Raw genomic sequence first — 19,073 nt, 5'->3', positions numbered from 1 at the left:
TATATATGTTTTTTGGCTCAGGTTTAATGAAGTGCTATTAGAAAAAGGTATTATATTAAATAACAACACTATGAATTCTGTTTCCAGTCTCATTTGCTGTAAATTGCATTGTTTCTATTCTCACTTTTATACAGAAAGACACTTAACACTCAGATGTGAGTATTATTTTAAAAATAAACTTGTAGAAGTGAAAAATTTTCTGTCATATGGTACACCCAAAATTATCAAAGTATTTCTAAAAATTGTATGCCAGTTTTTATTCATATTACCAAGAGACTCAGAACTGTTCTGCCTCTAATTGATGCACTCTGTGTTTTGTTTTGCTTTTGGCTAAGGAGATGCAGTGGAGGCTTGTTTTAGTTTATTGTTCCCGGTAACCAATTTTCTGAGCATATTTCCTTTGTGTGTTTTCCAGAGTGTCAGTAGAGATTCTCTTATAAACTGATAACACTTTGGCCCTTTTATGAATGGGCTATTTACTGTCTTATTTGGGGCTGTAAAAATTGTAGTTGTGAATACATGTGATGTTTTCCAATAATATCATTAGTTTTTCCCCTGGCCCTGGCTTGTATTTCATTTTGTCTAGAATGTCTTCAGAAAAACAGTAGAGTTAGCTTTGATGACACAAAATTCACCAATATATGGCTCATTAATTGTGTCTATTTAGATTTAAAAACACTTCTACCTTCATTTTACTACTAAATGAGAATTTTCTTTTTGTTCTGTGTGTTCATAATTTTAAACTGCTTTTATGACAACACCTATTGTCTTAGTTTAATTTCTGTTGCTGTGCTAAAATAACCTGACAAAGAGCATCTAAGGGAATTAAAGGTTTATTTTAGCTCAAAGTGCCAGGTTTCACACAATCACAGTACGGAAGTTAAGGCAGCAGGAACTTAAAATAACTTGTCACACCACACCTACAATATGAGGAGAGAGAAATGAGTGCTCACCTTCTCCACATTCATCCAGTCTAGAATCTAAACCTCAAGGTGTTGTCAATCTCAAGCTGAGAGCAGCTGAAGCTAAAGAAAATTATGATCTCACAGTTCTGAAGACTGGATAACTCAAAATCAATATGTTAGTAGGATATGTTCTCCCTGGCTTAAAATGGATTTCTTCTGGTTGTGTTTTGAGAGCATGAGTTCTCAAATTTCATAATGCCAAGACCTTTTAATACAGTTCCTCATGTGTGGTGACCACCCCATCATAAAATTATTGTTACTGGTACTTCATAATGTTAACTTTGCTAGTGTTATGAATCATAATGTAATAATTTTGTTGACTTTCCATGGGGAGCCTTACCCTCTCTGAGAAGTTGAGGGTAGGGAAAGGTGGAGGAAGCAGGAGGAGAGGAGGGAGTGGGAACGGGGATTGGAATATAAAATGAAAAAAGATAGTTTTTTAAAAAATAATTAATTAATTAGTTAATTAAAAATAGGTATGAAATTGCCTGAAGTAGTGGCTCTGCTTCCTGTCTGGACAGCACACTGCAGCTGACCTTGTTGCTGGGGATGCAGGTGAGCCAGCCCTGAAGGCACCCCACCCTCTCTTGTCTGCCAAGTGGTAGCACAGTTGAGGAAAAGATGCCCTCCCCTTCCACCCCTTTCTATCTCTGGCAGGTGAGAGAGCTGGTGGCAGGTTCACAGAGTGAGAGAACTAGCCCTGCCCCACACCAGCTACAGCATAGAGAAGAATGGGCCCTGCATCCACTCCTTGCTGTCGGTTACGTTGGGTGAGGTAGCCAAGGCAGTGTTGGAGAGCTTGGCCAGGTAGTGAAGATGAGGCAAAGCTACCACCCAGGCCCAGAACCAGGGCTATGAGTTGGGCCCACCCAGCACCCACCTCATCTATGAATTGTTGGAGTATGTGAAGTGGCTGGATCTCTATGACATAGAAACCAGCATATCCAAGAGTAGCCCCAGTGACAGAGCATTATTGGTGGTATCGCTGGAAACCATGGGCTTCTAGTGAGACCAATGACTCATGGCAGTGAACACTTGCAATAAAGATGAATGGACTAATTGGCGAGCTGTATGATTAACATACTACACTACAGCTTTCACAGTAAGATTCTTCTTTTTTTCTTTTAAGTTTTGTTTTGATTTGTTACATTTGCCCTCTAACCTTGCAACCTCCCTAACAAATCAAAACCCAAATTAAAAAAAGAAAAGATAGCCGGGTGGTTCCACCTCCCTTTTCCAGCCCCTTCTCTGAAGAGACTGCAGGACTTATATGCCTCTTCTTTCCCAGCCCTTCCCTTTTGCTAATAAATCTCAAACTTGAAAGTTTGTTGTATTGTGTGATTCGTCCTCACCGACAGCACCACTAAACAACCCAGGGTCTTTCACTGGCCCAGCCCACAACTTAGGTGGTGACCACAGATGCCCAGGTTTCCTCCTGTCTCTGCTTCATTAATACTGTATTTCAGGGACGGAGCACGATGCCCAAGGTTCTTTGTTTGTGTGTTTTGTTTTCATTATGTGTGTTCTGGAATGAAAATTCGGTCTTCATGCTTATAGATAAGCACTTTATTAACTTATTTATCTACCTATTTATCCCCCTATAACACTAATCTTTAGTTTAGTAAACCATGTTTTAGATGAGTGAATCGTTAGAGAATTACCATCCTTTTATACAATGTGATAATTTTTTAAAGCAGTGTACATGTCTAAAAATATTCTTTGTGTTAAAAATTTTATTTTCAATTGTTATACAGAATACGATCATATTGTACCCTGAGTTTCTAGGCAGAAAGGAATAGATAGTTGGATGAGCTCAGAGTTACTAAGTAAACCAAGATTCAAGGTTCTTCAGGGAAATTAGGATGATAATGTAATATTTTCTTGGTGTAAAAGTACTTCATTCTATGAAAATTACTGCAGCTGAGGGTTTTGTTCTTAAATTTTAAGAGACATGTGACCTGTCTAGGATGAATATTATTAGAACCCAACTATACTTGAATATTTAAACATTTTATATGAAGAAAGTTATGGATTAAAGTTGATATGTTGTAGACATTGGAACCTCAGTCATAATTTTTGTTTAAGACTATGAACTCATTTGAACAGTGTGTTAAATCAGTTCCCACCTGGGAAGACTGATGCACTAACTGTCACTTTGTCACATAGAAATTTTAAATCTAGGCTTAATATGTAGATCATTGGCTAGAGCACTCACTCAAGTAGGAGGCTTTGATTTCAGTTCTGATGTGGAAAAAAACAATGCCCCAAATTAAGTCTCATGTTAGGTTTATATTTTCCCAAAGAGTTCTGAGGATTAAAAATGTTAATTTCGTTGTCCGAAGCTCATGTATAATCATGTCTATGCATAATAATTGTGAGAAATCCATTCATTTCAAGCATGTATGGTTATCAGCCATATTCTGTGATGCAAAAGTCAACCTATTTGTTTTATGACAATTGTGGCTAAGACAAAATTTGTTCAGTCATTTTGAATATTAAATTACTCAATAATGTTACCAGCATAAAATGTGGTGAAGATGTTGTGTAACTTATTTGAAACCTAAAATGTAATATATAATTTTTAAAACAGCACTTAATATCATTTTCTTTTAATAAATTCACAAAAATAATATAACCAAGGACACATTTAATTGCGTAGGAATATTACTGCATGAAAATGTGTCAAATTATTATTATAACATTTTAATACCTTACATTATTATAATGGCTTGATATGTATGTTTGAGACTAAAATGAGTTTGACTGGGGTAATTAGCCAGTTATGTTATAATTAATATTTTTCCAATCATTAATAAGAAGCAGTAGGTATTTGTATTTGGTAGCTTTGACCTTTTATAAATGTAATGTTTATATCTAGCAATGGTGGCCAGAAATTTTCTCACAGGACTCTGTTACACACATAGCTACATTTCTGTCATAAAATTGGAACTTACCTTCCTGACTCAAAGGTGAACCACGTTGAATCCCGACCATATCTTCTTAGTGAGCTAAGAGGCCACATCACCAGCTTGACCTTGGCATTGTGGATATCCCAGAGATAGATATTCTCATGAGTGATCTGCATTGTGCATTCACCATAAATATCCAGGTTGGGTGTAGGCATAAGATAAACATTGAATCGTTCTACAAAGAAACAAAAAGCATGGAGAAAATCAAGGAAGGGTCCTCACAGTCCTTGGCAACATTAATATACACTGTAAAACATTACTTCTCTTTATTTTTTGAAGAGAGAAGTTCACTAAGCTATCATCGCTCATTCGTTCACTCTCATTGCACCTTACTGTACTGTAGACAGAAGTTTGTCCCACCTGGCTCCTCAGCCGTTCAGTCTCAAACAAACACACAGAGGCTTATATAAACTATAAACTGTTTGGCCTATTATCTCAGGCTTATTGTTAACTAGCTCTTACAACTTAAATTGACCCATAATTCTTATCTATGTTTAGCCACATGGCTTGGCACCTTTTCTTAGTGGAGCATTTTCATCTTTCTTTCTTGTCTGGTCAGCACACCTATACTTTGCTACTTGCCTCCTGGCTAATCAGCACTTTATTAAACCAATATGAGTGACAAATCTTTACAGGTTAAAAGAGCATTATCCCACAGCATTGCATATATGCTTTGTAGTGAGAATTGCACAATGGTTAAACTGTACCATTGAAACATTAGAGTAATAGCTAAGCAGAATCTCTTCCACATGATGCTTATTCTGCTTCCTAACATAGTCAACTGGTTGTCATAAACACAACCTTTTCAAGAAATCATTCCTTATCTATTATCTATCTATCTATCTATCTATCTATCTATCTATCTATCTATCTATCTATCTATCTATATTTCTATCTATCTATGGATAAATACTATTGAATCAGTCTCACCTTTGTGGCCTGAAGTATTTAGTGTACAATCAGAGTAATTCCTTAACTACAGAGACACTGCAAAATAATCTCGTGTACACGTAAAACCAATGTAGTCAGGGTCAGAGTTGGCATACAGTAATTGCAGATATTCATTACTACCTTCTACAAAACTTAAGACATGCCCTTGGTAAGCAATCTAAAGATATTTACTTTCTTTCACTCCGGTATATTTTATAGTTGAAAATTCTATTATTAGGCAGTAATTCTAAACCTTGCTTTGCAATTTTCTGTGCATCTCCAAGGATATTGCAAAGTTCTGCAGGCTTTGATTCCCATTTAAATGCATTGACTGCACTTTCAAAAACAATGGTTTGTAAGTTCCAGGAAGTAAAGAACGTATAAAGTGCTGTATAAGATAAGTGTGCTTCCTAGCACCATTTCCTTGGTTTATAGTAAGTGACTAATATCTATTTGTGAAGACATGCGAATAAAGACTAATACATAATGAATAGAGGATGTGAAAATTGAGGCATTCTGAAAATAAATAACAACATGATAAGTTCAAGAATTACTGGCAGATAGCTCTCTGTACATTATAAGTAATTCTGAAGCAGGCTGAAGAGGCAGTGTGGTTGAATTAATTATTTCGAAAAGTACACTGAGGCAGATGTAGTTAGAATTACATTTTGGAATGTGGTGCTATCTATCATAACACCGTGTTCTTAAATACTGAATGCTTACTGGTGCTCAGTGGGAATTGTCTGGTTAATAAGATTGTTTTCTGGCAAGTATTTAACCAAGTAAGGATTCTTTGAGTCAAAGAATAATATTCGGATTTGAAGTGGGTTAAATTAACTTAAACATGAATGCTTGGACAATGATAGTCATATTACTGACATTTATACTCAGTTCTAGTTTTTTTGAAACAAAAGATAACATGTTTTAATTTTTTACTTACGTTACTGACCCATAGAACTAATATGTGTATGGATTTCACATTAATTTCCAATAAAATAGCACTGGAGATTAATGTTGTAGCTAACAATGAAGAACACTGCCCCATTAGTTATCTTTAATGAAAAGGTATAAATATGCACTCATTCTATATATTTTGTATTAGTCTTACATGCAGCCATTTAAAAAATATACATTTAATATTACATCAGTCAAATGCCCTCCATATTTCTCCTCCCAGTGGGGTTATATATAATAAATCAAAGAGACACTGATTTATATAACAGTTTTGTGTAAATAATACTTGAACTCAATGACAATGACTCAGAAATCTAGACAATGCTTGAACACACTTCTTTGGTCAAGACACATTTGATGAAGGTGATCATTTATATTATATTTCATCATATTTCAGTGACATCTTTTTTGCATAGAGAAATGCTGCTCTACAAGTGGAAAGTAAAATATTCCTATTTTTCTATTTCATTAATTTTAGTCTGAAGACAATCAAAGAATCAATACCAGGATGTTAATAAATAAACATTCTACAAAATATTGAAATAAGACAACTACTGCTTATGACTCTTTTGACTCTCAATAATCCAGTTTTTTATTTTAAAAATAGGACACTTTAAAATTATCTTATCAATGAACAATACAAGAAACGTAAATGCACACACACAAATAAAATACCATTTTGTTTTCACAAAAATAATATGTGATCAATTGTCAGTGACAAAACTTTATAAAGGAGGAATGAATATCAACTATTTGCAGAACTTTGGAGATAAAATTAGAATTAAAAATAAATGAATTTAAAAATAGTCACATAAAAATGTTCTTTTTCTTTTTTTTTTTTTTTTTCTGAGACAGGGTTTCTTTGTAGTTTTGGAGGCTGACCTTGTAGACCAGGCTGGCCTTGACCTCAAAGAGATCCACCTGCTTCTGCCTGCCGAGTTCTGGGATTAAATGCGTGGACCACCACCACCTGGCCAAAATGTTCTTGGTATCAAAGCCATGGAATCATTTTTACATGAGAATAAAATGTGATTGGATAATTATAAAGGCAACACAAAGCAGGTGGTATTGCAAAGGGATTTCCTTCTCTCTCTCGCCTTTGACTTTTCCTTGCCTCAAGCATATTTTAACCCTGCAGCTCAAGTTAACTCTTTTTATTGTTACTATGGTTTAGAATTCTCTAATTTTTCTTCTGATGCATATTTTTATAATATTTGAAATAATTCAGTTACCTGTAGAAATATTATTTTTATGCTACATATATTTAAAATCCGTTATCTGCTAGTGACTGGAATTTCAGAAATTTCAAATTCAACTAAAATGGTGCTAATTACTGACATTTGTGAAGGGTTTTTTTTTGGGGGGGGACAGTAGAGGCAACTCATGTCTAATTTTTGTATCAATAAAGACAATGATATCATCTCCTGTACCAATAAAGACATCTGTCTGTCCAAACAAGTTTTAGTTATCAACAGTCTCTCAGGGAGGTGGAATAAGTATGTAAGGTGAGTAATTTAAAATATTGTCAAAGAATGTTACTTTTAAAATTAAAGAGCAAATATGTCATTTTCTTGGACCAAGTACCCGTTTTTAGACTTTGATATTCTTCAAAATTACTGTTAGGCAGGTTTCAAAAGAGAATAAGGTTTCATCCATCATCTCTACGAGGCAGATCTGAGTTATTCCAGGAGATGATAAAGCTTTCACGTTGAGTTCTACATTTGTTACATTGTTGGTTTGTTAAATGAATTATAATACTGATAAATTAAAACATTAAATTTTAAATGTAAAATTAATATTAAAATGTGGCCAAGGATAAAATAATGATAGAGGAAACAAAGCTTGTAAAACATGCCATGTTCTAGTAGGACAAACTAGCAGACTTCCCCACGAAATTATACTCTAATATTTTTTCATTAACACCATCTCAAATAACTTGTGGTAAACTTGAAAAGAATAATTTCTTTTCTTTTGAAAATCATCAGTGATTTTATTCACACACAGACCAACTAGATGTTCAAGATTCTACCATGTTTTGATTCTTTTTTCACTCTCACTGTACAGATATAATTATTACTTTTTAACTATGTGCCAACAATAGCTCCCTAAACCTATATTCTCCCCTCTCATTCATAAATCAGTTATGAGATTTTAATTTATGAAATCTATTTTTATGTCCTTTCCCTAGTTATATCCTTTTTATGACTCTTTTTGTGCCTGGGATTTACTAACCACTTAGGTATTTTTAGGGTCCAATATGAGTGATCTCTTGCTGCTTCCTGTGACTCTTTCCTTTGCATTAATTGGATCATGTTTTACCAACTTTAATTTCTAGACTATACTAGAAAGTATAGTGAAAAGAAGAATAATTTCACATGCCAACTTGAACAAAAGGAAAGATACCAAAAGATATTTTTATGAAAGTTTATCATTTGTCAAGGTAGGAATTTTTATTTAATGTGATCACAATAATAAAAATACTGTTAAAGAATACTCGAAAATCCATTTCCACGTAGCAAAAGAACTAGAAAGAAAACCAATTATCATTTTCAGTGATAATTATCTGATAAATAAAATTTTATATGTATTGTCAATGTTGTTGAATGAAGAAAATAAATTTTTAAGTTATACAAATGATTTTCATATTAAATATACTTCCATTTCAAAACTATAGTGTTTAAGAAAATCTCCAAAAATATAATTTATAAATCTACAATTTGTTGAAATTTATGGTTATATATTTGCTGGTATATAAGACCACATAATTTTATTTGAAATGTCCAAATAAGAAGCAAAACTGAATGTTTATTAAAGTAGCCTGTCTAACAAAGGTATGTAATGGTGTAGTAGGTATTATAAAATGGACCAGGATCTATCACTGCTGCACCACCTGGCATTTAGGAGCCCATTCCATAGGGCTGGATGCCTGCTCAGCCTCCATGCAGTAGGGAGGGGCTTGGTCCTGCCTCAACTGAATTTGACAGGCTTTGTTGACTCCCCATGAGAGGCCTTACCTTTTCTGAGGAGTGGATAGGAGGTGGGTTGTGGGGCAGTGCTGCGGGGAGCAGGAGGAAGGTGGTTGGTGTGTAAAATAAATTAAAAAATTGAAGAGAGAGAGAGAGAGAGAGAGAGAGAGAGAGAGAGAGAGAGAGAGAGAGAGAGAGAGAGAGAGAATTAAACAGATTTGATCTAATGGTTTTGGCCCGATAATGGTAGGTGTGGTAAGAAGGATAATCCGGGTGAAGGATCCCTGTCAGATTATGCAACAGACCCTGCCATTGGTTCACAAAAGGGATGAAGTCTTTCTTCCTCAGCTGGTGGGTTTTTAAGCAGGTCTATATAGGACTGAGATTAACCCATGTATAGCTATTTGTTTAAGCATGGGGGATGGAAAATAAGTGGAGTTTGCTGTTGGAGAAGCAAGAATCAGAGACTCATATAGCAAGTATAAATAAGCAGAATACAGGAAAAAAATTTTAGCCAAATTTAATAATACTGTTTTATTATTGTTCACTCTAATAGAAAATATATACCAAGGCAAACAATAAATTTCCATGAGCGTTCTTTCTTTTTTAAAATTAATATTTATTAATTCTTTTGAGAATTACATACAAATTATTTTCATGACATTTCTTTACAACTTCTCCCCTTTTCAGGTCCTTCCAGATCCCTATAGACCCTCTTTTTCATTTTTTTGTTTAATAACTCATTAATTCCAGTTTGTGCTGCTTTTATACTCTGGGAGTGGGACCATTCATTGGAGTGTTGTTGACTACCAGGAGTTACACTAATAAAACTGACTCTTTTCCCAGAAACTCTTCTGTTAGGAGGATCATGAAGCCTTTCTTCTTCCATGCTAAAATGTGACTTGATCTGATCTTATGCAATTCTTGTAAGGGCTATGACAGCTGATATGAGTTCACAAGTGTGGTAGTTCTCTTTTGTCTACAAGATGCTGTTTTGTGCCAGTCATTCTGAACAGCTAAGTCTTAATCCCTTGGAGAGGGATGTAATACAGACGCTTCATTGTGGCTATGTACTGCACAGTCTTTTATTCACTGTTCTCTAGCCAGCTGTGAGTTTCTGTACTAACCACCATCTACTGTACAAAGAAATTCCTTTGATGATGTCTGAGAGCTGCACTAGACATAGGTAGAGAGATGTAAATTTGGAAGGCAGTTTTATACCATGTCCAAAGCTCAAACTGTTCTTCCTTCTGCCTCTTCCCCTCCATATGGTACCATGATAATTGCAATTTTTATAAGAAATATAAAACAAAGAGAAAATATTAACAGACCAGAAAATAGACACATCGGATTAGTCAAATTTATTGTTATAAATTGTATTTTCAAAAAGATGCTTTTGAAAATTTCAGGTACACAGCATGTTACAAAATCTAGTGTATTTGTCATAGCATGGTGGCTCCATTAGTTTGCCTTTGCTGAAATAAATTTGAAAATGTTCATTAGGTGTCAATGCATTCTCTTTTTTTCAAAGAAGTTTCCTTTTATTAGCTGATTGCTGGTAACTTTTATCCACCATCCCATCTTCCCCTTTTGTTCAGAGTGGTGGACTTGGACATTATGAAATGTAGTACTACGTATCCTGCCTATCTAGAAGCCAGGAGAGGCACTAATATTAAAACTCATCACATTTTTATAGAAATTGGTTAAATCTAACAATAATTTACACCTATGAATCTTCTTATATTGGCATTATATTTCCCACTTACTATTTAAATGGTACTCAGAAACGTAAGTTTCATAAAATAAAGCACAACTTAGGTCTTAGGTTTTTGATTATTCTTTGTATTAAGTTTCATCTGTAGTTCCTATTCTTCCTAACACTGAATTTCAGTTCCATGATTTCCCCCAGACAAAAGCAGAACCCACATTTTATTTTTAAGAACTATGTGTTTTATTTATAAAGATAACTAAGAATTATGTACATTTATATAAATAAACTAGTTATGAAATGACTAATTATGACTATGTAACCAGAAAACTTGATGCTTTTGAATTTTACGAATTTTTTTCTATTAACCTGTGATTATGTGAGGTGAAGCTCCCTATTTGTACATCTCTCTTAATAAAATACCTCTAAAGAATTAACAAAGATTATTTATAAAAGAGAACATGTAAGTTAAATTTATTCCTTTAATTAGTTCAAAAACAGATGCTGATTGAGCATGTTGTATTTTTAAAAAAGAGTTTATTTTCCCCTGCCACTGCTCCAGAACAACTATTATTATCCTCTTCTTATTCCTGATGTTTCCTGCAGCACATGTTCATTTTCTTAGTTCACTGTCGGTCATGAGGACAGATTCATCTTCACGCCACTAATGACTTAGTCACTGTGATCTGGTCGTAACATATTATCCTCCCTTCTCTCGGGGGACGTCAGTGGCTTGGAACTCAACAGATAGCCATTATCATTCACTTCAACATCTTAATTCTTCTGTAACTTCCTTATGTGGGGATATCTGTCTTGGGAAAGGAAATAGACAAAAGGAGAATCCATGCTAACTTCTTATTACTATTGGAGGTTTACTTCTGTGTTGCTGTATACCTAATAGTGAGCAACTCAGGAATTGACGGTCCTTTGGAGGGTAGAATCATCACAATATCTAGACTCTTGCAGGATAGTTCACCCTAATGGAGGGTTCTCATTTGCACACAGGTTCTGCAGTCCAGACTTGTTCTTTGTCTCTATTCTCCCATTCCCTGTCTTCAGAAGATACTTTTCAAGGCTAGGTAAGTGTCCTGTTGTGGATCATATCAAGATGAGTCAAGGGAGGCTAACCGTAAGCATCACTTGTTTTCCAAGAAAACACATGCTTGATGGAAGCAATCAGTGTAGAAATGCGGTTCATTGGATGATCAGCATCAGCGTATTTGAATATCCTGAAGAGCTGAATCTCCTTTTAATCCCCAGAACTTAGATACATCATGGGGAAAACAGATGTCACTTCAGTTCCAATTACAGGTGCTTTGGAAACTTAGTCTGGCATTCTGCTTTGTAGGACCTCTGCATTTCCAGCAGTGTCTCCCATTGCCACCGACATCCCCAAACTCTACAAATGTCTTCTGCCAGTGTGGGGAATGGAGTGCCCACACTTTCTTATAAAAGCTCTCCATAGAATTGTATTCAATAATCCTTCAGCCTGTTCCAAATAATTACTTAGTATTTTCTCTTATTAGACACAGCTCTGTGGCTGCCAGATATTTATGAATCCAGAACTGCCATTCTAGAGTTGTTATTTCAGAATTGTGAGGTACCACTTGCAAACATACTTTTGTAAGAATACAAAACCAATAAATAATATAGTCAGTACTATCTAAGCAAAGCTTCAGATACTGGCGCAGTATGAACCACTGAGGAAAATGTCAACGTGGATCTATAGGAACAACTTAGCAAAAACTTGAGATTTATTACAGATATCCAAGAATTTGGTATACTCCATTGTGTAATACAAATTGCTTTATTTAAGTTACACGAAGTGCTAAAGATCTAAATGTAACCTTGTCTTACACAGAGGAAATAAACACACTGCTAGCTTCTTCTATTCTACATATTATTTTAAAATTTCTACTGTACAGTGATATTGGAATGGACACCACTTAATTCAGGACCATAAGGAACTGATATGCAATGAGGAATTTTATGATTGTATATCTAGATATATCCTTAAATAATTAGCAGTGAAACAAAACATGACTCATGCTTGTTAAAATTTATAGAACTCTTTAGAAAATGTGATTCTATCCCTACTTTAACTAGAAGTTTATCTAAATATATTTGATTGTAATGTGGCTAGAAATTGCACATCCTGTTGCAATGTGCTCAGTGCACAGACTTCTGTAAGTGGGAATACTGGAATACCTGCATTTTTAACTAATCACTAGCATTTAAAATTCTTACTGAATTTATAATCTCAATTTTTCCAAAGCCTGACTACTGTTATAATTTCCAAGTAAATCGAATTTATTTTGGTAACTATGGAAAATATTTTAAAAATAAAAAATCAGTTATTGTTATTCATTGTAGAAGTAATTCACCCTCATTAGAGTGCACATAACTATGTGAACATAGTCATACAAATTGTTATTATTTTGAATATAAAATATTTAGCATTTTTGTTACTGTTGTTATAGTATATGCTCTTTCACATGCTATTATTCCCTGAGAATAAAGTTCTCAATAAATGTAATGTTTCACTCTATGGCTATTGAAGGCGGATCGAATTAATACAGGCCAATTGGTATAAAATAAAAACAACTTTAATATAAATAGCACACTCACGCAACCGAAGTTCCCGCGATGCCCAGAAATAGGAGACAGGAAGAAGGGGTTACCAGCGTTTGTGCACCCCAATTTATAGACATTTGCCCGAGGCCGTCCCGCCCCCAAAGGGCGGGCTCTCTCTACAGCCTATGCTTTAACTTATGTAGTGATTATTCATCTGAAAACTCCTGAAGTTAAAAGAGCTTTTTCTAATATAATTAATCTGGGAAAATGACTTCTATCTCAATTCAATAAATAACTCACTTTGTTTTATTTCACTGTTAGGATTTACTTTATGCTTGTATGTAAAGTATAGATGGATTTAAACATCCTTTATTATGATTATCATATACATTGGACATTGAAATATGGATCATTTGGCTAAATGACAAAAAAATTTCAAGAATTGCTTGGCAGCAGAATTCATATATATTTATATATACACACACATATATATTTCTATATATGTATATATATATTCATTTAAATTACTTGATCAGGTTAATTAAAAGAAAGTTGTATTGTTTCTTTTCTTTTCTTCTTTTTGGGGGGTTTTTTTCGAGACAGGGTTTCTCTGTGGCTTTGGAGCCTGTCCTGGAACTAGCTCTGTAGACCAGGCTGGTCTTGAACTCACAGTTTCTTTTCTTGATTTGGAATTCTGTATATGAAGTCTTTTCATTACCATGTTTATGATAAATATTTTAGCTCATATTTTTATTAACTTTCCCATGTCATTTAATTAAGGGATGTAGAAATTAATTTTAATGTCATTACTTTTTATAATTTTTTTTGATTTTTGGAGGATTGTTCCATTTGTGACATATGAATGGAATGTTTATATCTTTTGCTCTGACAAAATACACTGGGGCACAGAATATTGCTGTCACCTCAGGATATTTTTCTCCTCCACCATGTTCTAGCTATTCATCACTCACAAGTAAGCACAGCTCTGATTTCTAGCACTTGGGATATTTTTGCCTATAATAGTAGGTTCTTGTGAATTGGCAGAAGCCAGCTTTAGCAGAGTGCTAATTTCCTCCATCTGTGAATTCCTTTTTTTATTTACTTCACCTAAAAATATTATGGTGATTTCGGCATTCATAAATTTGATTTTTTTGATGAATTCTGGCTGATTTCTTTTTATAGTCATGCATTAGTGTAAGAAAGAGTTGTCTTTAATTGCACCCATATTAAATCAAATCTTGAGTGTGTTATGAACCAAAGTGTGGATAGCATCAGATTCCAACTTGGTGAACCAATGAGTTTTATCATGGTTACTTACAAAAATATGGTGAAAGGTTACTTACTGGAGCAATAATAACTGAAAGTCAGTTGCATCACCAAAACATACCCTAGAAGGGGTGACAGTTCACAAAACCTGGGCACCTGCTTCACTCTTCACAGGTTGCAGATATCTTAACAGGTTGGAGAGTGTCTTTCCAACTGATCCAGTTGATCTAAACATCTTCCAGGCAGCTGGTCTGGTCTCGGGGTTTTCTTTGCAGGTTGGCTTGTCTGAGAGTCTTCTTTGCAGCTTGGTTACACTGTCAGGGTCACTCCCAGATTGCTTACTCTGTCACAGAGGAGCCTGGTGAATTTTATCATTTTGAAAGACTTCCTGAAACTATTTTGAGCTGTTTACCTTCTTGCTTAACCCTGCGGGATGGATTGTTTCAATCTCAGAGGAAACTATTGTACAACAGAGTCATATGATGTTCTATACATGTATGTCATCATTCTAGGACAATTTATTGTTTTTAATGCCTTACTATTCTCTAGGTATCTGAAGAAATGCTTGTGATCTGGAGACTAGGAAATTTGAAAAAAATTAAGGCTAAAAATGCCTATTTATCATGCTCTCTTTCTCTCAGCAACATTGTTGGAGGTCAGGGAATAGGTTTGTTAGAGAGGAACACATACACATGCACACTCACACACACACACGCACGCACACACACGAGACAGACACACAGAGAGAGACAGGTGTATTTGAGTCACTGTGAAAGCAGTTGACAGCATGAGATAATATAATCACAGTAAAGAATTTAACAACCAGTTTTATCTAGCACCCATATTTTCTTTCACCTTTAAAATTATTTCCATAAATATCTATTCTTAGCTAGCCTAGAAGTAAATAAGATCAAATTGTATGAAGAGTTAGGATAATAGTAGAGGAATAGCAATTTGAAAGCAAAAAAGTGTTGAAGCAGTCAAAACAAGATGAACAAAACAGTTCATCTCTTCTTCATTAAAGAATAGTGTGAGATCACCACAAAATTCATTAAAATTTTTGTATTTTATGTCGAGTCTGCAAGCCTATAGTCCATATTTCTCAGAAGGAAAGGTTCAGTGTATGTAGCGCCTGCCTATATTACGTGACTGTACGGTACTACTCCTGTATTGCGGCGCTTGCACTACAGGACTATTCGTGAGCCTCGGGCAAGGGGCTGGAGATTGAAACACACAAAGACACACAGAGACAGCACAGACAGAGACACACACCTCTAGTCACTGGTAAAGAAACCCCTTATTGAATAACTCCACAGAGGCTTATATACCCAACACAGTCATGTGGGCCAGCAGGTGAAAACCTCATCTCCTGATCCTCAATCAAGGACAAGGCAACACATGCTCGGGAAGCAGAGCTGGACACAGCTTTCAGTAGCACAAATCAGAAGGCCAAGGAAAGGTCACTACCAGGGAAGAGCAGCTGGAGGTCAGGACTCCAAACAGTCCCAACAAGTGTAAATCTAAGTATGCAATTGACAATAAAACACATTATATTTAGAAAAATTATATATGATTTAGAATCTAGTACCAAATAATGCAGGCAACAAGAGTTGCAAAAATTTTTTGATGATTCTAAAATATATCCAAAAAGGCAGCATCTGACATATAATATAAATGTATATACATTTTTGATCAGTCATAAAGAAATTATTTGGTTTCTCATTTTAGTTACAAAAACACAGTCTTTGTTATAGACTATGAGATAATGATGTTTGTTAACAACATGCAACAACATTATAATCACCAAGGGCTCTCATGACATGCTTTTACCAGGGCTATTAATTTATATGCTACAAATTCTTTTAAAAAGCTGGACCTAGCTTCATCTATGATACTAATTGAACATCATAGAAAATCTTCTACTTTTGTGATTCTAGATTTATTATTAACACAAGCAACAAATCTAGAAATGAAAAAAAATGTCATTTAGCCAAATGATTTATATTTTAGTGTCCAATGTATATAATAATCCTAATCAAGGATGTTTAAAACTATCTATACCTTATTCACAATAATAAAATAAATCTTAACATTGAAATAAATCAAAATGAGTTATTTATCGAATTGAGATAAAAGTCATTATTGCAGGTTAGTTATATTAGAAAAAGCACTTTTAACTTCAGGATTTTTCAAATGAATAATCACCACATAGGTTATAATACTTGTGATAATAATTTTTCAGTTAGATAAAATGTACTGATGATGAATTAAAAGTCATTGCAGATATAGCCTACAATATTCCATTGGACAGTATCTTAGTAGATGAAACTGGTTTCATTAGCAGTACTAATTAAGACTATGAAACTTGAATTATCATGAGATTGCAGACACCCCTGTGAAATTAAACAGTTTTGTATTAGGTAAACACATGAACTACCTTCCCACCAGTCATATTACTAGCCAAATACTCTAAAAGATTTAACAAAAAGCCAGGTGGTGGTGGCGCACGCCTTTAATCCCAGCACTCGGGAGGCAGAGGCAGGCAGATCTCTGTGAGTTCGAGACCAGCCTGGTCTACAAGAACTAGTTCGGACAGGCTCCAAAGCCACAGAGAAACCCTGTCTCGAAAAACCAAAAAAAAAAAAAAAAAAAAAAGGAAAACAAAAAAAAAAAGACAATCCAAATTTGTTAATATAATAATTTAATGTATATTAGACATCAAAGAAGGCCTTACTCATTCAAAGGCCATATGCACACAGCATAATACCTACCTAAGTTTTTAGGCATATGGCTTTGTCACTAACAAGAAACGAGGAACTTGGGTTGAATATTAGAACTTTCTCTAGTTGGTACATCACTAAAAATTTCTAAACAACCTGTTGATAAAGTTGTTTTTTTTTTCAATATTTTTAGTAATTCTTTAAGAATCCCGTATATTGTGTTTTGATTATATTCACTCCCCTTCCCCATCTCTTCCCAGACTCTATAACCACCAAACTGTATGTCTTCATTTATTTTTATAACCCACCCATCATTTCCAGCTTGTTCTGCTCATTCTTTTGCCTGTGTGACTTTCACAGGAATCAGCAGTCATATCCGTAAACTCTTCAAAGCATGAACGTTCTCAGACATCTCTGAACTCCACTCCAGTGTAAGTCCACCTGACACAGTAGAAAAGTAGGTAGTCACTCACCATTCTGTTCCCGCTGCACACCTGCTGCCAGTAGGTCAGGCTCCCCTAGGCTGATGTCGTTCAGCCTTGTCCCCAGGCATTCCATGCAAAGGTGTTTGCACCACTCCTCAGCCTCCAGCTCTGAAAATGAGCACACAGGTCAGGACTGGAAAGGTAGTGGGAAAATGCTTCCTGAATGTCCCCCAAGAAGCTGGTAGGACTTGAACAAAGAAAAATATATTGAAGATTCAGGGAAATAATTTTCCACAATTTTTTCTCATTTATTATTTTTATTGTGTGTGTGTGTGTGTGTGTGTGCCCAAAGAAGCCAGAAGAAGGCATCAGATCCTCTGATGCTGAAGTGATAGGCAATTGTAAACTGTCTAATGTGAGTGCTAAAAACTGAACTTAGGTCTTCTGAAAGCAGCATGTGCTCTCAACCTCTGAGTCATTTCTCTAGCATCTACTTCCCATTTTTGATAATACATTTCAGCATGCTTTTATGTATTAACCATAATATTATTCATTTTAGAATATTTTAGAATGAGTAAAGTTTTTGACAGAAATTTCTTAGAAAAGTAACTTAAATATAAAATAAAAATAAACAAGTGAACCCAACTGAAAGAAAAACTATATTAAGCATGTGAATGTTTTCCTGATTCTGCTTCAGAAGTATGTGGCCTGGAAGTCAGATCCCTAACTCATTGAGAATTGCAATGAATCATGAATTTGTCCTAGAATGGGATTAATGTATATATTGGGATTGATTTACTACAAAGAGGAGGGAGGTGTCATAACTGTGCCGTGATTTCTATGTAATGTGTGTCCTACAGGTTTATGTTTATTATAAATAAATATTTAGTCTCTAGGTGGTGACATGTTTGGGGAGGTTGTACAATAGTTAAAACAGTAACCCTCAGTCTGTGGGTCACAACCCCTTTGGAAGTCCTATCACCCTTTCACAGCTAAGACCATTTGCATAACAGATATTTAACTTATGATACATAGCAGTAACAAAACTACATATAAGCAATAGCAATGAAAATAATTTTATAGTTGGGGGTTACCATGACATGAATAAATGTATTAAGGGGTCACAGCATTAGGAAGTTTGAGAACAGTTGCTTTAGAATGTGTGATTCTGCTAAAGGCGGTAGATTGCCTGGAGGTAGGGCTTTAGACTTTTAGGTGGTCTTGCTTCCAGTGTGTCGGATACATCTAATACTTTATTGACATCTTATAACACCTACCCAGCATTCTCACCACCGAAGAGCAAGATCAGTCCAGTAACCTTGCAGTTGGATGGATTTATTAATATTGATATCTTCTGAACCATAAATCAAAATAAATTAGTCTTCCCTTTCAGTAAGGCTTGCTATCACAGTAATGACAAAAGTGGCCAATACACATCGACAGAGTAACTTTCCAATTACTTAATCACTCATTATCCTTGTATAAAATTATTTAAAGGTGTGTTGCTTTTTTATGCTGCATTTGTTTAACTCTGTGGAGCTATGATTTGTTGCCAATCTAAAACACCCGATGGTAATAAAGAGATGAACAGCCAAT

At 34.9% G+C, this 19,073-nt stretch overlaps 1 protein-coding gene across 1 annotated transcript in view; it reads right to left on the bottom strand.

Annotated features, from left to right (window-relative positions):
* Dok6 (docking protein 6) overlaps positions 1–19,073 on the bottom strand; it is a 313,007-nt gene that overhangs the window by 124,166 nt on the left and 169,768 nt on the right. The window contains exons 4-5 of the mRNA XM_026783400.1: positions 17,526–17,645; positions 3,920–4,109 (exon numbers count right to left, since the gene is read on the bottom strand). Of these exons, the coding sequence (XP_026639201.1) occupies positions 3,920–4,109; positions 17,526–17,645 (310 nt within the window). The remainder of the gene's footprint in view (positions 1–3,919; positions 4,110–17,525; positions 17,646–19,073) is intronic.

This window comes from Microtus ochrogaster, chromosome 18, assembly GCF_000317375.1.
Source record: "Microtus ochrogaster isolate Prairie Vole_2 chromosome 18, MicOch1.0, whole genome shotgun sequence".
Lineage (NCBI taxonomy): Eukaryota > Metazoa > Chordata > Mammalia > Rodentia > Cricetidae > Microtus > Microtus ochrogaster.
The sequence above is the reverse complement of the archived record's forward strand: the minus strand, read 5'-3'. Positions and strand labels throughout refer to the sequence as shown.